Source organism: Sarcophilus harrisii, chromosome 2, assembly GCF_902635505.1.
Source record: "Sarcophilus harrisii chromosome 2, mSarHar1.11, whole genome shotgun sequence".
In the NCBI taxonomy this organism is placed as follows: domain Eukaryota; kingdom Metazoa; phylum Chordata; class Mammalia; order Dasyuromorphia; family Dasyuridae; genus Sarcophilus; species Sarcophilus harrisii.
Window position 1 is genome coordinate 305,753,233 of NC_045427.1, and position 22,504 is coordinate 305,775,736.

At 35.3% G+C, this 22,504-nt stretch overlaps 1 protein-coding gene across 5 annotated transcripts in view; it reads left to right on the forward strand.

The window, feature by feature from the left end:
• AREL1 (apoptosis resistant E3 ubiquitin protein ligase 1) overlaps positions 1-20,812 on the forward strand; it is a 63,799-nt gene extending 42,987 nt beyond the window's left edge. For 3 of the 5 annotated variants that reach the window (XM_031952518.1, XM_012547964.3, XM_003756225.4), the window contains exons 12-20: positions 71-146; positions 634-743; positions 4,452-4,631; positions 10,059-10,184; positions 11,060-11,189; positions 11,280-11,338; positions 13,288-13,377; positions 17,276-17,451; positions 17,564-20,810. In XM_031952518.1, coding sequence (XP_031808378.1) covers positions 71-146; positions 634-743; positions 4,452-4,631; positions 10,059-10,184; positions 11,060-11,189; positions 11,280-11,338; positions 13,288-13,377; positions 17,276-17,451; positions 17,564-17,666 — 1,050 coding nt within the window. In that variant the 3' untranslated portion in view covers positions 17,667-20,810. Of the gene's footprint in view, positions 1-70; positions 147-633; positions 744-4,451; positions 4,632-10,058; positions 10,185-11,059; positions 11,190-11,279; positions 11,339-13,287; positions 13,378-17,275; positions 17,452-17,563 lie in introns of all 5 variants that reach the window. The other 2 variants (XR_002770142.2, XM_023502099.2) reach the window with 2 other exon arrangements.
• Positions 20,813-22,504: the final 1,692 nt, after the last annotated feature.

Sequence of the window (22,504 nt, forward strand, 5' to 3'; positions counted from 1 at the left end):
CTTGCTTTTGATCTCAGCATTTCTGTTATGCCTATATGTTGATTGTTTTCTCTCTTTCATTGCCCCTTAGTCTCTGAAAGCCACTCGGAATTTCTCCATTTCAGATTGGAGTAAGAATTTCGAAGTAATTTTTCAGGATGAAGAAGGTAACTTGGGAGTTTTTAGTTTCCATTTTTGAAAATTTTTCCCTCTTGAGAGAAAAAAATAAGCAGTGAGGCCGGAAAGGAACAATAACATTCTGGATTCAGATGATGGAATAGAGCCTAAAGAACACAAACAAGGGAAAGTCAAGAGGAGGTGTAAAAGTTTGGGGTCTAGAGTTTTTATTGACTGGAAGGCAAAGGGAAATGAACTGCTTTTCTAGTTTTTTGTCTTTTTGTGCATCTACACTAGGGGGCACAATTTAGTGGTCTAATAGTTATTCTATAGATGGGGTCAGCTTCATAAACCTTTGTATTTTAGCTGTGTGTGTGTGTGTGTGTGTGTGTGTGTGTGTGTGTGTGTGTGTGTTTTAGGGGGAAAGGGGAAGGTGGGAGAAGAGAAGACAGAGAGGGAATAGAACAAGGCAGAAAAAATAAAGGACATTAAATCACTGTAAGCCCCAAACTGATTTTTCTTTGTTTTGTTGTCCAGCTCTGGATTGGGGAGGCCCTCGTAGGGAATGGTTTGAGCTAACCTGTCGAGCATTATTTGACACCACCAATCAGCTTTTCACTCGATTCAGTGACAACAACCAAGCTCTGGTGAGTCTGTGGCTTTCCTTTAGTGGGAAACTGTACATCAAATCGAAAAACCAATAATGTAATGTTTGGGCTAGCTCTCTGGAGGGCCTCAGGATCAGTCCTTGGTCTTTAGGTAGGTGGAGAAGTAAAGAAGGCAGGAGAATCACCTGATCAGGCACTATTGGTTTAGTAGTCTAAAGAAAAAAAGGGTTTTTTTTTTTGTTTTGGCCTTGATGTTGATTCTGTAAGTGAACTAATCAGGCTGTTTCCATTCTTTTTATCTATAATCTTGGCATCTCTAAAACGGGAAGCATTTTACTTATTTACAGATCACCCATTCAAATGAAAGATATGATAATGCAATCACTACCATTACTACTACTTGTTATTATTATACTAAATGTTATTCTAGTTCAGGTTTTCTTCTCAAAGGATACCTCAACAACCTGGATCTTTGATCTCAGTACCACAGAAATAGACTTTAAGTGGGAGAATTCAAAGGGTTAGTATTCATACTCAGCAAGTATTGCATTTTTTGTGTAGGAAAAGATTCAAGATAAATTTTCAGCTGTAAATTGCTCAGAAAAACTGTCCCAGATCAGAGAGAAATTTATATACACCAAAAAAACCCTCAAATATGCTGGAACTATAGTTAAGAATTGTACAGGACCTTTTAGAGGTTACAATAAAAGACCACAGGTTTTGGAACACTTATTATAAATCAAAAGAACTAGGGTTGCACCTGAAAATATATCCAATAAAATTAAGTATAATATTGAATAAAGAAAATGATCATTGAGTGAACTGTCAGATTTTCAGGATTTTGTCTTAAACCTGAATACAATTGAAAATTCAACATATAAGGTCTAACATCAAAAACTAATTTCAAGGACTCATTAAGGACAAACTGTTTATGTTTTATATGTGGAAATGTAAATCATATTTAAAATTGTCATTAGTAATGGGTGGTCTAAAAGAAAGATTGGGGTAGAACTGAGTATAATACAATTCTGAAAAAGCAGAACTGTCCAGGAAAAGGTGAAAACAGTAATTCTGCTATAGGAATGGAGGTACAAGAACAAGAATCAGAATTAGATGGAGGGCAAGTAGTTCTGAAATCCTGTTCACATTGGGCATGGGTTAAAGAGGAACAGTACATGTACTCAGAAAAGCATAACATTCTCCAAAATTTAAAAAGAATAAGAGGGGAGGGAAATAGCATAAGGTAGAGTATAAAAGAGTATGTAGATTAATGGGAATTTAATAAAGAGGGAGGGAAAGTGTGGGAGGAGAAGATAAGCAAGAAATCCATGGGGGGAGGAGGGGAGGTTAAGTAATAGCAAGTAAATGGCACATAGAAGTAAAGGAGAAGAGTTAGCAGAGAAAGAAAACAAGAGATAAATACAAATTCATTAACAGTGATTAGGAGTGGAATTTTATTAGAAAAAATGTAGAGGTTATAATCATTGATCTCAGACATAGTCAAACATTAAAAAAAAGATTCAATCAAGAGAGAAATCTACATTTTATATTAGCTATATTACTATATTAGATGTATAGGCATTTATATGCCTCTGTGTGTGTATGTGTATGTGTGTATGTATATATTTATGTAGGTAGGTATATGTAGGAATGTGTATATGTGTACACAAATATATCCATGTTTAGAGAAAGTGGGAGGGGAGGAAAGGGGAAAAAAAGAATAATGTAAAAAGTGTACAGCAGAAAACAAAAGAAAATCTACAAAGAATCAAAGAAAAGATGTACAATTATAAATTCATTATCTTCTATTATTATGTTTTCCTGAAATGGAAATATATTATTACATATTTTGAATCTTCCTTTATGTTCTGTTGGGCACATGACAATTTTTTTTCTTTATGTCTTTTTCTATTTTGTTTTTTCTTATTTTGCATTTAAGTTTTAAATAAATACATTAAAAATAAAATAAAATAAACATTTTAAATCTTTGTTCTTCAAAAATCTTCTCTTTTAAAAAATTTTAAATTTTTTCTCACTTTCATTTTTTAATATATCCTTCCAGTGATCCCTACCCATCAAGCTATTCCTTGTAAACAGAATAAAAAAATAGAAAAAAAAAGTTCAGCAGAATAAAATTAATTAGCACATCAGCCATAGTTGATTGATATATATAATGTTATCTACCTTTAGTTACCTACTTTTGCAAATAAGGAAAGGATACATTTTGACTTTACATTAGTTTTTTTTTTTTTTAACAGAAACTGGATTTTTAATTGTATGAAAGTATGCCTACAAAATATGGAGAATGTAGTAAAAGTTATGACATAAAACTGAAGATAGGCCCCATGAGCATTGTTTCAAGTTCATTAGGATCTAACTAGTAAATGAAGCAAAAATCACCAGTTTTTATTAGATTCAGGAACCAACCCCCTGTTCTTTCCCAGGGAGAGAGGAAGAAGGAGAAAGAGGGACGCTGATGGAAGGATAAATGATTTGGTTTACTGAACAGCTTATTCACGGGTCAATTGAGAGAGAAAGAAATCTGATTCCTGCTAAGAGGCAATATAATATAGAGATACAAAGGTGATGTAATAGCATAAGCCCCAGATTTCAGACAAGGATTCCACTTCTGACCCTCAATTTCTTCATTCAAAAAAATTAGGAATAATATTACTTACATTACCTACCTCAAAGGGTTGTAAAGAAAATGTTTTATAAACTTTAAAACATTATGTAAATATGTGCAATGACTTCTACTGTAATAACTGGTCAGTAGGTTTTGTCATTCAGTAAAACAACAGCTATTTAGGGAAAGAAAAAACGTCCTACACTGACACAAACATCCTTTGTAAAGGAGAAGAAAATATATCATAGATATGTTTCATTCAGTATATAACTTGTATTATCTCTAGAAAGCAAAGAAACTTAGCCTTGGTTGTAATTCAAAAGGGAAGAGGGAAAGAAAGAGAAACAGAAATTTCAGAATTCACCATCATACCACATGAGCTCTGTCATATGAACTGTATCAAAAAAGCAGAGTTGTTGAAATAGTACAAATACATCCTGGTAGCATCTTGGAATGGGGAAAACTATTAAGTTATATTTAAGATCACTCCAGTCTTTTTTCACCAGCTTCTCAGAAGGTGACTAAGTGTAAGAGGTTAGGCATCTCTGTCTTGTACTAGAATGTGAAAGGATCTTAGAATAAAGAGGCATGGCAGGATGTGATAGGAAGGACTTGATCTTGAAGAGTTCCTGTTCAAGGCAATCCAAAGTCTGAAGAAGGACCCAATTTAATTCAAAGGAGAAATAGGATTTGGAGCTGGATTAGAAGGACAGGGAGTTTGGGCCCAAAGCTCTTGATTAAGCTGACTAGATTTTTCAAATTAAAAAAAAATTGATAATTTTTGCTTTTATATTAAATACTTTTTAGTTTGTAACCCTACCTAGCCCAGATCGTCATATCTTATAACAAATAATAAGAGAAATAAAGTTCAGAATAACTAAACATATCAGTCCAGAATTATATGTAGTATTCCACACTCTCCTCTTACCTCTTCAAAGAAAGGAGGCAAGTATGCCTTTACTTTGAATTAGTTAAGTGACAAAAAGGCCTAAGTTACTTTAAAAAATAAAAAAGACTGGCAGTTTTGAGGAATTTTCAGACTGAGTTCCTTTTTCTTTAGGATCTCTCCTAATCTTGGGATTAAGGGACAGAGCCATTGAAATTTGTTTTCTCCTGAACAGGTGCATCCAAATCCTAACCGACCTCCACATCTCCGGCTAAAGTTATATGAGTTTGCTGGGCGACTTGTAGGCAAGTGTCTCTATGAATCATCTTTAGGAGGAGCTTACAAGCAACTGGTACGAGCTCGTTTTACTCGTTCTTTCCTGGCTCAAATCATAGGACTTCGAATGCATTACAAGGTAACACAGCTAGGTATATGTTTTCCACAGTAAAGCTCCAGGTATCTATTCAGTTTGATTCAGTTCAGCAAACACATATAGGCATCTCTGTCTTGTACACTTTCTATATGCAAGGCACTGGTACTGCTAAAAATATAAAGATAAATAAGAATCAAAGTTCCTGCCTTCAAGGGAAATTTACATTGTAGTGGGGGATGTGACATGTTAACAGATAATTAAATGTAAGATAATTTGAACAGATCAGGAAAATTAACAACTAAGAAGATGAAAGTAAAATATGTGAGCTGAGTTTTAAAGGAAACCAGGCATTATAAGAAGTGAAGGTGAGAGGGCTGTCTTCTAAGTATGTGAAACAGCTTGGGCAAAGACAGGGAGCTAAGATATGGAATGCTGAATTCAGAAAATGGCAACTAGGCCATGTAGAATGAAATATGTTTAAAGGATAAGTAATACAAAATGTCTGGAAAGGTGGTATGAAAACATGTCAGAAAGGACTTTAAATTACAAGCTAAGAGGTTCTTTTGTCCTAGAGTTGATAGAAAGTCATGGAAGATTTTTGAGTTGTGAGAATAGCATAGGAAAACCTATGTTTTTAGGAAAATCATTTTGATAGCTTTGTAGAATATACTTTAGAGAAGAGAGGAACTAGAAGACCAGTTAGAAAGCTCATATAATCTAAGTAAGAAAGGTGAAGATGGAGGTAATGCAGTGGTTGTATAAATAGATGCAGAATATACTTATGGATGGATGGATAATTGACAATATCAAGTAATTAAATAGATATGGAAGATGAGAGAAATGACAGAGTTGAAAAGTACTTAAGATCATGAACCTAAGTGACTAGAAGAATAGTGTTGCTCTCAAGAAAAATATTCAAGAGAATAGGTTGGTTTAGAGAGGAAAATAATGAATTTCGTATTAGATTTCCTGCGTTTGAGATACTTGTGGTACATACTGTAGAGATGCCCAATAAGCGACTTGTGATGTTTGTTTGGAGCTCAGGAGATAGAGTTGGGTCAACTCTAGGTGTCTAGTAGGACCAGAAGCCAGATTGTAAAGGAATTAGTGGTGAAAAATAGAGGCAATGCATTTCATTGAGTAAGGAAGGAGAGAGATGACAATGGCTTTAAAAGGCAGGCAATAAGATCTTTTTTTAAAAAACTTAAAAAAATACATTTTAAATTCTTGTCCTTCCCCCACTCATTAAGAAGGCAATAAATAGGGTACTCATTTTATATAAGAAGTTATGCAAAACAGTTCTACTTGTGAAAGAAAAAAAAAAAACAAGAAAAAGAAAATGAAAAAAGTATACTGCAATCTGCACTCAGAGATCATTGGTCCTCTCTCAGGAAAAGCATTTTTCATCATGAGTCCTTTGGAATTGTCCTGAATTGTTGTATTGATCTGATTAGCTATTCCTTTTGGTGTTGTAGTTATACTATTTTTGTTATTGTATTTGATGTTCTGCTCAATTTATTTTCTATCGGTTCATGTACATTTTTCCAGGTTTTCTAAAAACATCTTGCTCTTCATTTCTTGTATCACGATAGTGTTCCATCATAATGATAGCACAACTTGTTCAGCCATTCCTCAATTGATGGACATTGCTTCAGTTTCTAATTCTTTACCACCACAAAAAGAACTGCTATAAATATTTATATATATATGAGTCCTTTTCTTTTTTCTTTGATCTTTTTATGGTTTAGAACTAGGAGTGATATTACTGAATTGAAAGGTTTGAATTGTTTTAGAGCCCTCGGTTATTGTTCTAAATTATTCTCCAGACTGGTTGGACCAATTTACACCCCACCATCAGCAATGTTATTACTGTTCTAAGTTTTCTACATTCCCTCTAATGTTAGCTATTTTCATTTTCTGTTATGTTAGCTGATCTAATGGGTATGAGGTAAATTCAAAATTATTTTAATTTTCATTTCTCAAAGCATTTTAAAATATGGTTATTGATAGCTTTGACTTCTTCTGAAAACTGCCTGATCATATCCTGTGACCTATTGTTGGGGAAGGACTCTTATATATATATATTTTATATAAAATTGCCTTGGTTCCTTATATATTTGAGAAATGGGACTTTTATCTGAGAAATTTGGTGTAAATTTTGCTGACCATTCCCTCACTTCTCCCCCGACACCGTATTTCCTGCTTTCCTTCTAATTTAGTTACTTTGTTTTTGTGGGAAACCCTTTTAATTTCATATAATAAAAGTTTTCTGTTTTACTTCCTATGGTATTCTTTATCTCTTGTTTAGTCATAGATGCTTCCCTTATCCATAGATCTGACAGGTACAATTTTCCATGCTCCTCTAGTTTACTTAGGGGTAAGGATCCTAAATTTTGCCTAATTGTGTTCCAGTTTTCCTAGTAATTTTCATTAAATGATGAGTTTTTCCCCCAAAACTTAAATCTTTGAATTTATCAAACATTAGTTTATTATGGTCATTTGCTACTGTGATTTGTGCGCATAATCTATTTCACTGATCCACCACTCTATTGCTTAGCCAGTACCCAATTCTTTTGGTAATTATTGTTTTGTAATATAGTTTGAAATCAGATAGTTATTTGTCATCCTTCATATTTTTTTTTCACTGATTCTCTCACTATTTAGGAGTTTGGTAGGACTCCTCTTTTACCTAAACAGTTTAAAATATAAGAATTAATTATCTTTAAATGTTTGGTAGAGTTTACTCATAAATCCATGTGATTCTGACATGTTTTTCTTAAGAAGTTCATTTATGGATTGAACTTTGAGTTTTGAAGGAAGTAGGAAAATTTATAGGCAGAAATGAGGAAGGAAAGCATTTTAGGTATGGGGGACAGCCAACAAAAAGACATAGTTGGGAGAAGCAGTGTGTCCTCTAAGGGAGGCCAGTGTTTCTGATGGTAGAATGGGTGGATATGGGAAATGAAAAAGCTAATAAAGTATGAAAGGCTATGTTGTGAATTTTTTAAAGCCAAACAAAGAATTTTATATTGATCTGGAGATTTTAGGGTTCACTGCAATTTGTTTAGAAGACAATGACATGGTCAGAACTGTGCTTTAGGAAAAATGATTTTTTGAATAGAAGATGGATTGGAAAGGGAAGAAACTTGAGATAGAATGCTATTGTAAAGTTGAGACTTGAAGTGATGAAAGTCTACACCAGGGTGGTATTGTATAGGAAGAGAGAATGGGGATGTGTATGAAAGATCTTATGAAGGTAGAAATGACAGTGGATTGGATATGTAGAGTAAGTGTAAGTTTAGGAATTGAGGATTATGCCTTGAATTAGAGATTGCATGACTGGAAGGATGGTGGTACTCTCCATAGTAAGAGGGAAATTTAGGAGAAAGGACAGCTGGGGAGAAAAATTATGAGTTCTGTTCTGGACATTTTCAGTTTCAAATGCCTGTGGGGCATCTAGTTCAAGATACACAAGAGGCAGTTGTTAATTAGAGCTCATGAGAGAAGTTAGGTCAGATACATAGATCTAGGATCTATTTGCATAGAAATAATTGAACCCATCCTTGCTGATAAGTTTAGTAAATGAGGTGGTATAGATTAAAAGAGGATCCAGATCAAAGTCATGGTTAGTGAGTGTAACCCAAAGGAAAATCCAGCCACAGAGAGAAGAAGTTGATAAGTAGGAAATGAGAAGAGAGAAGTGTCACAAAAGCTTAGAGGAGTAAGTATTCAGAAAAAGAAGGTGAGGGGAAAAGAAGGAAAGTGTGGAAAACTTCAGAGAGGTTAAAGATGAAAGTTGAGAAAAGGCTACTATATTTTACAATTAAGAAATCATGGGGACTTCGGAAATTTCAGTTGAATATTGAGGTAGAAAACCAGGTTGCAGAGGGTTTGTTATTGTTGTTTGTCCTTTGTTCTTGAAAAGGGTCATGACATTAGGGAGATGATGCCATGGTATGTAAATAAATTAGATTTTAGTGAGAGTGGGCTGCCTCACTTTCTTCTCCAGACCCATCTCAGTCAGATGGCAAGACACAGAACCGAGGATTTAGAATCTAGTGAGAGGAGAGGAAATAGAAGTACCATTTGTTGCTTTCTCAAAAAAAGTTGATGAGAAGAGGGAATGAAATATAGAATGATAGCTAGTAAGTGAGAATTTTAAAGATAAAGGAGACAGGAAATAGGGAGACGTTGAAGTTTGTGATAGAAGGCACAGTCTTCTAGAGAAGATGGGATAGGATTAAGGACATATGTATAAGGATTTTCTTTGATAAGAAGAATCTTGTCTTCAGAGAGGAGGAGTGAAGGAGGAGATGGTCTTCATCTGAATGATTTGAGAAGAAGAGGAAGTATATGAAGGCATGAGGAGATAAGGAAAGAATTGGAATTTTATTTATGTCAGAGAAAAATAAAGAGCATACTATGCAGCAGGGAAGGTCCCAGTCAAGATCATTCCCTAAATGATAAATGATCAAAAGATATGGACAATTTTCAGGTGAAGTAATCAAAGCCATATGAAAAGGTTCTCTAAATCATTATTGATTGAAGGAAAGCAAGTTGAAACAATTCTCGTGCCTATTAGATTGACTAATAGCATAGAAAAAGAGCATGACAGATGTTGTAGGGGATGTGGGAAAAATGAGATATTTATGCATTGATAATGGAGTTGTGAACTTCAACTATTATGTAGAGCTATTTAGAACTATGCCAAAAGATATATATATCCTTTGACGTAGCAGGAGCCCTGCTGGTAGATAGGAATTAGAAAGTGGGAGGATGCCTAACAACTGGGAAATGGCTGAACAAATTGTTCTATGTGATTGTGTTGGAATATTATTTACTATAAGAAATGATAAGCAGGATGCTCTCAGAAAAACCTGGAAAGACTTATATGAGTTGATGCAAAGTGAAATGTATTGTGTACAAAGTAACAGCAATTCTGTGAGATGATCAGCTGTGAATGATTTAGTATTTTCAACAATACAGTGATGCAAGACAACTTTGAAGAATTTATGATGGAAAATGCTATCCATCTCCAGAGAAAGAATTGATAGATTTTGAATACAGATTGAATTTTCTCACTTTCATTATTTTTCTTGATTTTTGTTTTTTGGTCTGTTTTCTTTCATAATATGATTAATATAGAAATGTGTTTGACCTGACACCACATATATATACTATATAAAAATTGCTTGCCTTTTGTGGAGGAGGGCAAGAGAGAGAATTTAACTCAAGACTTTTAAAAAAATGTTTAAAAATTTTTTACACGTAATTGGGGAAAAATAAAATACTAAATTAATGTAAGCCAAAAAAAAAAAAAAAGATTAAATAAATAAATAAGATCCTATCTAGAGCCTTTCCTTAGAGATAGGGAAGTGAAAAGGACAGGGATTCCTTTCTCATACCAAGCTCATTTTTGTTAAAGAGCTAGTATTCATGTTTGTCTTCACTATTTCTCTTTTTCCTCAGTACTTTGAAACCGATGATCCAGAATTTTATAAATCCAAGGTTTGTTTCATTCTCAACAATGACATGAGTGAGATGGAACTGGTTTTTGCAGAAGAGAAATACAACAAATCAGGGCAGCTGGATAAGGTAAGATGCAGGACTAAACCTCAAACCTATTCATTATACTAGCATAGAGAAGCCTGAGAGCTTCTTCCTTAGACCCTAGTGATAAAGGGATGCTAATCTAGCTATCAGTTATTGAACAAATTACTCCTTTTACCACTTGGTATAATCTTCTTGTTCCCCCTAGAGAAAAGAGACATATAGATATGGGGATTAGAAAACCTCTGATTTTAAAACTAGAAGAAATCTTAGGAATCATCTTATCTATAGAATAAGAAATTGAGACTATGATACTTGCTGATAGTCTCACAGTTACTTAGTAGTAGAATCAGGGTGAAAAGCTATGCTTCCTGATGACATTTCTTGTTATTATCACTGTCTTTTTTGGAGAAAAGAGTACAGAATAGTTTAGGAAAGCAACTCTCTTCACTTTGGGAACTCCTCTAATTCTATAGCCTGAAGTAGTAGAATTCTGTGGAGTGTCTGTAATTTTTCCTTTTTGCGATATTTAAATACTCTCTACTGCTGTTTCCTCTGCTTCTTGTGTAATCTGTAGACTCACGATTTTGTTGAGGGATAGTTACTGTAACTGAGATCAGTAGTGATTGAATCTTTGACTATTGAGAGAGGTTGAGACATTCAGCAATAAATTGAGTAGGATTCCCTTCTAAAGCAGCATCCATGTGATGTGACCAGAACCAAAAAAAAACACATCCAGAAATGTAATCTGTGGAAATAACCACTGTTATAACACAGAAATAATGAAGGGGCTTGTTGAGTTTGAAAAAATGTATTGAGAAGGGTGCCTAATGAGAAGTGAGAACTTTTAGTGAACTATAATGGTCAAATCTTTGTATATCACCATTTTTTACCAATCTTCAAATCTCGCCCTCTTTCAGGTTGTAGAGCTCATGACTGGGGGAGCTCAAGTCCCAGTCACCAATGCAAATAAAACTTTTTACCTAAATTTATTGGCACAATACAGGCTGGCCAGCCAAGTGAAAGATGAAGTAGAACATTTTTTGAAAGGTAAACTTTTGTCTGCTCTTTTTGGTTTGATAATTATAACATACTTAACAGCATTGTAGATTTGACTTTATTTTGGCTGCTCTGTTTCAGGCCTGAATGAATTAGTTCCTGAAAACCTTTTGGCTATTTTTGATGAGAATGAACTTGAGGTAAGTGCTTGAATTCCTGAGGCCCTGCCTTGATTTATGGCACCGAGCATAAGATCTAGCACATAAGAAAGTTCAATAAGTATTTGTTGAATTAATTAATGTGTATGTTTATAAGTAATTATTTTATTGGGTATCTGATATGGAATACAGTAGGAAAGCCCTTAATAAAGGAGTCATCTTTATTTTTGCCACTACTTTCTTTTCATTTAATACTTCATAAGTCTTTCTTGCTTCATTAGACTATAGTAATGGAGACTCTAAAAATGACCAGTCATCTAGAATGAGTGATAATGTTGGATGAGTCAATGAACAGATGGTTTGGCATCTGCACTATTGAAGGGGGTATTAACTTGGATATAACTAGATTCCTTGAGGTACTTAGGGGCTCATTTTATGGTGTCCAGGGTTTTCCCCTAAACGTCGGGAACTTTGAAACTTCAATAAGTTAAGTTGTAGGTTTGATAACATCAACCTGTAAGCAGCTTTTAAAAGTAGCCTTTAATGACATTTGGGACAACACCATCATATGGTTATACACGATATATACATATTTCAGATCTTGTAACAAACAGAAAATGACTACTGTAGATAAGGCAAATTATCTACTTGATAAACAGAATTGAAGTCCATACTCTCTGTGAGAAGAACATTGAGTTTGCAATTTACAGATGATTACTTTTACACCTACAATTTAAGTGAAGTTTGTGACTGAAAAGTCTAGAATTTTAAAAAATGCCTGGATTTTGAAACATTTAGAAGTTTTTAAAGTGGCTGAATTTTTTTTTAATAGATACTATGCATCCTGCAAAATGGGAATGTTGTTTTGAGGGAATGGGTAGAGGTGGGGTTATAGATCAGGGCCTTAGCAGCCTTGTGTTTGTACTTGTTAACAGAATTTTCTTAGATTATGATGTGGTAACTTTTGAGTGATTTGTATAGCATTTGTGTATTATCTGGTATGGTGAACACTTGGATATAGAATCTAAGTGAAATTGACACTAATTGTCTGAAGTTTCTAACAGGCAAGTAAATTTAAGAACTTATTTTAGGGTCGAAGAACTCTTAACTCTTGCTTTTGAGAGATGTTTATTACTATATTTGAATTTACTTTTATCATATTTATGCATTTTGGAAGAAGGGAAAGAAAAGTTCTTTAATTTTAAACTTACTTTAATTGGTTTTGTATTAATTTTTATTAACTTTTTTTGTATTAATTTATTAACTTTAATTGTATACTGACATTTTTTTGTAGTAGGAAGAGGTTTTAGTTAGGTCTAGTGTTTGTATAGCATATGAGTGCTGTATCTTCATCTTCAGCTACTATGTATTGAATAGCTTTCAGATTTTGAACCAAGCAAGAACATCATTTGAGCTCTGAAATTATTAATGTTCTGATGTTTTCTATTATTCCCCAAGATACTATAGTTTTCCATTTATATGATTGAAGGAAGGGGAAGTTAAGGACTAAAGGTGACAGAATTAAAATTTAATTTTAAAATGACTGCAGGCAGGCAAGAAGGTATGTCAAAAACATTCAGAATTGGTTTGAGTGCTTCCATTGAGGAAAAATACCTCTTTGCTTCCTTCTTCATACTCTGCTCTATATGATTCTAGAAGGCCCTTGTTCACTTTTGTTATTTCTCTTCACAGAAGTAACTAGCAATTACATTTTGCCCTTAGGACCTTTGATGTTATGACCTCACATTTTTTGCCAAAAATTTTCACTTACCTTTTTTCCTGTGATACTATCTTTTTATTCAAGATTTTTTCATATTGGCCTAGGAAATGGCTAGCATTTAAATATGTTTTAATCTTTGATGGTGTCATTACTTACTTGAATAAAATATAGAAAAGATCTTTCTAAGAAGGCCCAATGGAAATTATGCCCTTTGTTTATAACATTGAGTTGATGAGTATGCTCCCATTAATTTTTTTCTATCTCCTTTTAGCTGCTGATGTGTGGTACTGGTGATATCAATGTCTCTGATTTCAAGGCACATGCTGTGGTGGTGGGAGGTTCATGGCATTTCAGGGAAAAGGTAAGTAGAAAAAACTTATTTTTTTTAATATTTAAAAAAAATTTTAATAGGACTTTATTTTTCCAGTTACAATTGAAGACAGTTTTCAACATTCATTTTTGTAAGATTTTGAGTTTCAAATATTTTTCTTCCTCTTTCCCTTATCTCTTCCCTTCCCAAGACAGCAAATAATCTGAAATAGGTTACACATGTACAATCATATTTATTTATTTATTTATTATAGCTTTTTATTTAGTAGTTATATGCATGGGTAATTTTATAGCATTGACAATTGCCAAACCTTTTGTTCCAACTTTTTTCCTCCTCCCTCCCACCCCTTCCCTCAGATGGCAGGTTGACCGATACATGTTGAATATGTTAAAGTATAAATTAAATACAAAATAAGTATACATGTCCAAACAGTTATTTTGCTGTACAAAAAGAATCGGACTCTGAAGTAGTGTACAATTAGCTTGTGAAGGAAATCAAAAATGCAGGTGGACAAAAATAGAGGGATTGGGACTTCTATGTAATGGTTCTTAGTCATTTCCCAGAGTTCTTTCGCTAGGTGTAGCTGGTTCAGTTCATTACTGCTCCATTGGAACTGAGTTGGTTCACCTCATTGCTGGCCAGATCCATCAGAATTGATCATCATCATATTATTGTTGTTGAAGTATATAATGATCTCCTGGTCTTATTCATTTCACTCAGCATCAGTTGGTCATTTCTTAGCGAACAGTAATATTCCATAATATTCATATACCACAATTTATTCAGCCATTCTCCAATTGATGGGCTTCCACTCAGTTTCCAGTTTGTGGCCACTACAAACAGGACTGCCACAAACATTTTGGCACATACAGGACCCTTTACCTTCTTTAAAATCTGGGATATAAGCCCAGTAGTAATACTGCTGGATCAAAGGGTATGTACAATTTGATAACTTTTTGAGCATAGTCCAAATTGTTCTCCAGAATGGTTGGATATATTCACAATTCCACCAACAATGTATTAGTGTCCCTGTTTTCCCACATCCCCTCCAACATTCCACATTATTTTTCCCTGTTATTCTAGCCAATCTGATAGGTGTATAGTGGTATCTCAGAGTTGTCTTAATTTGCATTTCTCTGATTAATAATGACTTGGAGCATCTTTTCATATGGCTAGAAATAGTTTCAATTTCTTCAGCTGAGAATTATATGTTCATATCCTTTGACCATTTATCAATTAGAGAATAGCTAGAGTCAATTTTCTATATATTTTGGAAATGAGACCTTTATCAGAATCTTTGACTGTAAAAATGTTTTCCCAATTTATTGCTTCCCTTCCAATCTTCTCTGCATTAGTTTTGTTTATACAGAAACTTTTCAATTTGATATAGTCAAAATTTTCTATTTTGTGATCAGTAATTATCTCTAGTTCTTTTTTGGTCATAAATTCCTTCCTTTTCCACAGCTCTGAGAGATAAACTATCCTATGTTCCTCTAATTTATTTATAAACTCATTCTTTATGCCTACGTCATGAACCCATTTTGACCTTATCTTGGTGTACGATGTTAAGTGTGGGTCAGTGCCTAGTTTCTGCCATACTAGTTTCCAATTTTTGTCAAATAGTGAGTTCTTATCCCAAAAGCTGGGGTCTTTGAGTTTGTCAAACACTAGAGTATTAAAGTTATTGACTGTTTTGTCCTTTGAACTTAATCTATTCCTCCTGATCAACTAGTCTATTTCTTAGCCATTACCAAATGGTTTTGGTAACTGCTGCTTTATAATATAATTTAGATCTAGTACAGCTAGTCCACCTTCATTAGATTTTTTTTTTTCATTAATTCCCTTGAAATTCTTGACCTTTGGTTTTTCCATATGAATTTGGTTGTTATTTTTTCTAGGTCATTAAAAAAGTTTTTTGGGAGTCTGATTGGTATAGTGCTAAATAAATAGATTAGTTTAGGTAGTATTCTCATCTTTATTATATTTGCTTGCCCTATCCAAGAGTATTTAATATTTTTCCAATTGGTTAGATCAGACTTAATTTGTGTGGAAAGTGTTTTGTAGTTTTGCTCATAAAGTTTCTGATTTTCCCTTGGCAGATAGATTCCTAACTATTTTATACTATTAGTAGTTACTTTAAATGGAATCTCTCTTTGTAACTCTAACTGTTGAACTTTGTTAGTGATATATAGGAATGCTGATGACTTATGTGGGTTTATTTTGTATCCTGCAACTTTGCTAAAGGTATGGATTATTTCTAATAACTTTTTAGTATAATCTATGGGGTTCTCTAAGAATACTATCATATCATCAGCAAAGAGTGATAATTTGGTTTTTTCATTACCTAGTACAATCATTTTTAATATTTCCATATTAGGTGTTAACAAAAGAAAAATTGGAACAAAAGTTTGTTCTTTTTGTGATTTTCACTTTTGTTCTGATTTTTCATTCCCAACATGATTAATAAGACAAAACTTTTAAAATAAAAAAAAAAGACTTAAATCTTTTACTTATATAACTTTTTTCCCAAATCTATCCTTACTCTCTGTGCCAACTTTTATAATTAAAAATTTTTTTAATTAGGAGAAAAATGAGCTATTCTGTAAAACTAAATCATCAACTGAGTTTGGACATTGTATACAGTGACATATATATAAATATTATGTAATGTAGGCTATTACATAGCCTCTCATCTCTTGAGTAAAAGGTGGGGTATACATTTTTTCATCTCTTCTTTGGAGCCAAGCTTGGTCATTATAATTATATGAGGATTAGCTTTGTAGTTATTAGTTATTCAGAAAGAAATTTTATCATTAAATCTTCTTTCTTAAATGATCAAGGTAAATATTATACTTCATTATATCACATATCCCACCTTGCCATTTGGGAAATAGATTTCAAAATGGAAACAAACTGGAGAATTCAGAAATCAGAAACTGTGAAGAAGGTTAAAGAGGGTTAAAGAAGTAGACATATTTAAAATGGAAAGGAATGAAATGTGGAAGTAAAAAGATCGAAATGTTAAGGGAGCAGAATCCTTAAGGACTTTCCTAGTTCATGCATCAGGATAATTGAAACATAAGCAGTAGGAAATGCAGATAATTAGCCAGCTAATATATATTCATAGCAAAGGTTAATTACAACATTTTTTACACAATCTCTATCCTTGAAGTAGATCAGACTGAGGCTTGCTATTTTCAGACAAAAGGATTTCAAAGATCATCATTCAGTCAACAATTTAAGCATTTAGTTTGTGCCAGCCCACAGAGCTAAGTGCTTGAGATACCAAAAAAAAAAAAAAAAAGTCTTTACCATCAAGGAGCTGACATTCTAATGAAGTCTATGACAGTCTAATGGATATTCTAATTTATATATAAGCATAATCAAAGCTAAGTACAAACAAGATAGAGAAAATAGAAGACCCTTCCAGAGGAAAGGCACCAGTTTCTTGCTGAATGTGAGATTTGAACTCTCTCTAATGAAGCCAGGGAAGCTAATAGGCAGAGCTGAGGAGGCAAACTGTTTCAGCCATGAGGAATATCCACTAAAAAGAGTCAGGAGATAGAGGGCTGTGTCTCAGGAGCAGCAAGTGAACCAGTGTTGTGGGATCAGAAGATGGGTGGAAGAGGAGAGTGAGAGAAGAGGAAAGGTAAGAAGGAGCTAGATTGGAAAGGCCTTTCAGTGCCAAATAGTTGCCTTTGGCATCATTCTACTTCCTGAGTAGAATGGAATTCCCTCCTAGTCTTAGAATGAAATGGACTTGTCACCAATGCTTTGAACCCATTCAGCAGTTCAAGTTCATCTTAGAAGAAATCATTATACCTGATCCTTCCTTTGTAGCTCCTGAATATCCCAGAGCTTATTTTTCTGTTCCCTAAACCATCAAGGCTTTCCTTGTTTTTTTCTGACCCTTTGCTGTTCTTGCCAGGTGATGAGATGGTTTTGGACTGTGGTCTCCAGTCTCACTCAGGAAGAGTTGGCAAGATTGCTTCAGTTCACAACTGGCTCCTCGCAGTTGCCCCCTGGAGGCTTTGCTGCCCTCTGCCCCTCATTCCAGATCATTGCAGCTCCTACCCACAGCACGTTACCCACTGCACACACATGGTGAGTGTTTGGCCATAAATGACATCCTTTTGGAGGAACTTCTTTCCACCTCTTGTCCTTTGTGACCAGTCATTAGTAATGCAATTTAATTGATTTTCTTCTTGCTTTCCAGTTTCAACCAGTTGTGCCTCCCTACATATGACTCATATGAAGATGTGCACAAAATGCTGCAACTGGCCATCAGTGAGGGCTGCGAGGGCTTTGGCATGCTCTGATCCACTCTTCTACTGTCCATCTGAACCCTAGGTTCTCCAGAGTGCCCTGGGCGCACAGTTTCCTTTCAGGCAGAGCACAGACATAGCCTTCCGTCCCTGAGGGCAGACAGAGCAGTCAGTTAGAAGATGTTGCATGCTCCCTTATTTCTGGAGTATTTTGCCACCTATAGGCCTTGTCCCTAAATCCCCTATTATTTCCTTCTCCTCACCATAGGCCACTTCGGTACGGTACATAAATATTGGAAGTTTTTGGCATGTTAACCCATCTGAAAGAAGAGGAATTCCACTTGGTCCTCAGTGAACAGAAGATCTCTGCAATTGGGGCTTCCTGTTTTTTGGAAGACTGCATCAAGGGTTCTGAACTCTGGACATCTGGCTCGCTGGAAGCCTTAATATCTGCCCATGCCTTGCTCCTTCTGCTAATGCTCCCCAATGGAACCCCCTTTTCTCTTCCCTCTGGGATCTGACACAGCCACAAGACCTTCTCTGTGGAAAGGATGATGCCTTTTCTCATCAGGAGCAGAGAGAATCATAGTATCTGCTATAGGAACTAGCCAGTCTAACTGGTCATTGCGTTGTTTCCCTGCATAAAGCAGACATTCATAGGCCATAGCGTTGTACTACCTCTAATGGGAACTGGCAGCACAAAGGTGCCCTTCTCCTGGTGTCAGATGACACTGGGTATAGAACTGGAAAAGAAGCTGCTCTTGTAAGCATTTCCAGAAGAATTCACAAAGCCTCACAAGAGAGTTCTTTTGCTGGGTTTTTTTTTCCCCTCTTAAATTCAAGCCAGGTGAGGAAAGTTGACTTGGTTTATAATATTTAAAATGATAGAGCTACAGTCCCCTAAGTTGAACATAATGATTATATCTCAACCTTTAAGTGTATCAGAATCAAGGGGCATTCTTGAATGTGGCTAGTTAGAAGCCAGTTTTATGGTACATTAGACTTCTTCTCACAGAAGTTGTTGGGTCTATTCATTTTCCTCCATCTTAGACAGTCTGCTATGTTCTGTGAATCCATCTTTTGCAGGGCACTAGTATTTTGTCTTAAGACTTTGCTAGAGAAAATTTTCTAGAATAGGGATCCTATTTATTATCCATTTGAATTCTACTGGAGAAATCTTACTGGCAAAGAATTAGAACATTAGTTTAACTCTCCCTGGTAGATATGAATTTCTTTTTTTCCTCTTTACTATTTTTTTCATTCTGGGAGTTCTGAGGCAAGGAGAAAGGGATCTAGAATTCCTGAAATATGGCATACTGTTGACCTGTGGTAAAGCCTTCCTGTGTCCTTTCTTTCAGGTTCAGGGCACTGAGAGTATGCTTAAAAGAGAGCTGATTTAATAGTAAAAGTTTAGCTGCATCAGTACCTTCCCCTTATCAACCAGGAATGAGAGGGCAATGGGTAAGGTGGAAAGGAAGAAAGAAATTATGAATGCTGGTTTCTGAGAAACTGTGGAGGGTCTTGATTGGTGGAAACTGGCAAATATCTCTTGGAAGATTTTCTTTTTTTATTACAAATTTGAATAATAATAATTTCAAGGTAAGAAATTTTGCCCTCTTGAAAAGTTTCCCATTTTCAAGAATGCTTTGCACCAGTGCAGTGTTTTTTACACCAAGAATATTACAAGCCATCTTTGTTGCCAAAAGCAGCAAGTATATAAGAATCCTAAGAAGAGACAGAACTTATGGCAGGGCCTCAGCCTCTTGGAAACCTTCAGGTGGGGACCAGGAGGGACAAGCCCTCTCACCCGTACCCTTTGCCCTCTCCCTGAGCTGCTACAGCTCCTCTGTGGCTTCAGTCTCTTTCAGCTGTCATTTGTTCTTTCTTGACCAGGGTGCTGTCCTCTCCCATTTGCTGGAGCCAGAATCTTGCAGCTGGGGCCTTAGCACTCCTAGCTCTTCCATGCCCCATGTTTACTGCTCTCCTCAGGGACCCAGACAAGGTGTTGCTTCTTGCCTTAATCCTCTTCCAGTAGGATGTAAGAAGGCAGGTGCAGTCACCACCCTGGAAAACAGGAACAACCCCTTCAACCCTCAGGCCCAGATAGGGGGTTTCCAGCTTTGGGCATGTGGACTGCCTCTGTGGTTTTCCTGTGGTGGACCCTCTTCTGCATCCCCTAATCACCATTCCAGAGAACTTACTGCTGGGAATTAAGGTGTTTTCCTTGGCTAGAAGTCCTGTAAAGCTTTTGTTTTAATATTTGTTTAGAGGGACTTGAGTCCCATAATAGCTCTCTTGGAGCAACCCCATATCTATAGTGGGTCCTCAGTGTCTGGTTATTGAAACCCCTTTGGTACTTACTATCTATTGTTTTTTTTTTCCAGCTCCAGTTTACCCTGCTCCTTCATTCAGTCCAAAAAGGCTCCTGGCCCTATCTGATCTTCCCATCCTGCCCTTGGCATTTACCAGTGTGGGAAGACTATACAGAACATTGAGGGAAAGACCATTAATTTTTTGGTAGTTCTTGATATATATATTTTTTGGTTGGCAGTTTTATTTATTCCCTTGGGATTGAGGTGCTTTGGGGTTAACGGAGTTCACAACAAAGGAAAAGGCTGCATGTTTCAGGAACTTGGGGCAAGGGCCAGTCCCTGCTACAGATTGGTCAATCTGGGTAGGGTTTGATCCATGTGGGCAATTGCAGCTGATGGTGTAAATAGCTTGTACAATAAATAAAAGTTTCAAAGAAATAGTAAATAATACGTGTGTTGTTTAAAGTAGAAACTTAGAGTTTCCTTAAGTAGTATTAAAAATCTCTTTGAAAAGCTTGAAACGTCTGGGCTGGAGATGGAGAAAAGAGTTATACGAGACTGTCCAAAGAGGCACTCTGTCATAGTAACTAAATGGAGAATGTTTCATGGAGGAGGCAGAGAACTTGGATACCCAGAGCTGAAAGACATTAATGAGATAACTAAGACCTCAAGAGGAAGGGATGATTTGAATCCAGGTGCTGCCTCCAAATTCACTGCATCACACTGGGGTGGGTCTTTGGAGCAAGCATCCACATTACAGAAGATATGAATTATGAATAATATGAATTATTTTTTCTAAATTGATTGATGCAAATCTGTGCCATGTATTATGCTAAACACTTTGTACAGATATTATCTCATTTGATCTTCACAATAACCCTGACAGTAGGTACTATTTCCCTCCCCCATTTTATAGTTGAGGAAACTGAGGCAAACAGATTAAATGACTTAGAGTCAGAGTTAGTAAAGATCAGAGGCCATATTTGAACTTAGGTCCTCCTATCTTCATTGTGCCACCAGACACTGGTGTAATCCACTGAAATCTCGTTAACATTTCTGCTTGGCCTTGTGCCTTGACTCTGAAGAAACCCATTTCTTTCTTCTTCCTGAGTGCTTTGAGTTTGGCCAAAAAAAGTTTTTCTAAGTAGTGCCAGTTTGTAACACAGATATGTTTTGTAAATAGAAGAGGCAGAGTCCTTTGACCCCCCCCCCCCCCCCCCCCAGTGGAAATGACCTTAACCAAGAGGGAAGAGGAAACATCCTGTTTTTTTCAGGTAAGTGATTAATAATGATGTTATCTCATTCTTCCTTGGCTGAGTCCCTGTGTGATTTGAAAGGGTTTTTAAAAATCTTAAATGTTTTATTGAAAACTTAATCATAAACTTAAGTACAGCTATCTAAACTTGTTTATTAGCTATTTATAGTTTGTTTCAATGAATAAAATATAAATTTTTTCCTGTGTCTGTTACTACTTAGTAGAAGCCTCTCTTCAATACATGAAGATATTTTCTTCAAAAAAAATTTATTAATGGATTTACTCAAGAAATAGAAACCTTTGCCTACATAAAGAAGAAAAAAGATCATACTGACACTTCTGTATATTTTATTTGCTTAAATTTAACATGGTAGTTCCAACACTTTTCTGCCCACCTGTGACTTTCTGAACTTCCTTCTCCTCTCTTCTGTATATTTAAATTGTTTTTCATCAATGATCTTAACTTTTTTTTAATATCAATTCTCCATACCCCAATGCTACATGAACCCTTCTGAGCTTTTCCAGACCCTAAAAAAAAAGTTTTCTAACTTAACCAATGAATGAAAGAACAAAGGGAAGGTACACATTGGCTCTGTTTGAAATTTTCTACCTCATTCTGAACCACTTTTACTAGAAGTCCAAACCATTTTGCTAGAAGGAGAGATTATCAGTTTTCTGGAGTTGGGATTGATTATTGCATTTGTCATAGTTCTTAAGTCTCATGTGGCAGCTAGGTGGCTCAGTGGGTGGAGTACTGGCCTTGAATTGGACCCGAGTTCAAATTTGGCTTCAAAAACTGTGACCTGGGCAAGTCATTTAATACTGTTTGCCCCAGTTTCCTCATTTATAAAAGGAACTGGAGAAGAAAATGGCAAACCACTCCAGTATCTTTGCTAAGAAAATCCCAAATGGGGTCTAGAAGAATCAGATGTGACTGAAATGATTGAATGACTTAACTCGTGATTTTTTTTTATAGTATTATAGTTGTGTAAATTGTTCTTTTGATTCAACTTCTTTATTAATTTATATAAGTCCTCCACAGTTTCCTTGCATCTCTCTATCATTTCTTACAGCATATTTCATATTACCTTAACTATGATTTGTTCAGTTGTTTTAAAATTGATTGGCATCCATTTTGTTTCTAGCTTTTTATTAAAACAAAAAGTCTAGATATAAATCCTGTGCACATGGGTCCTTTTCCTTCATTCTCTAATCTCTTGGGGATGTATGCCTAGTCATGTTATATTATTAATCTTTATTTTGAAGACCAGTGACATCATGGGGTAATGTCTTGACTTAGTTGTAAATTGGATTTAAGTGAGAAT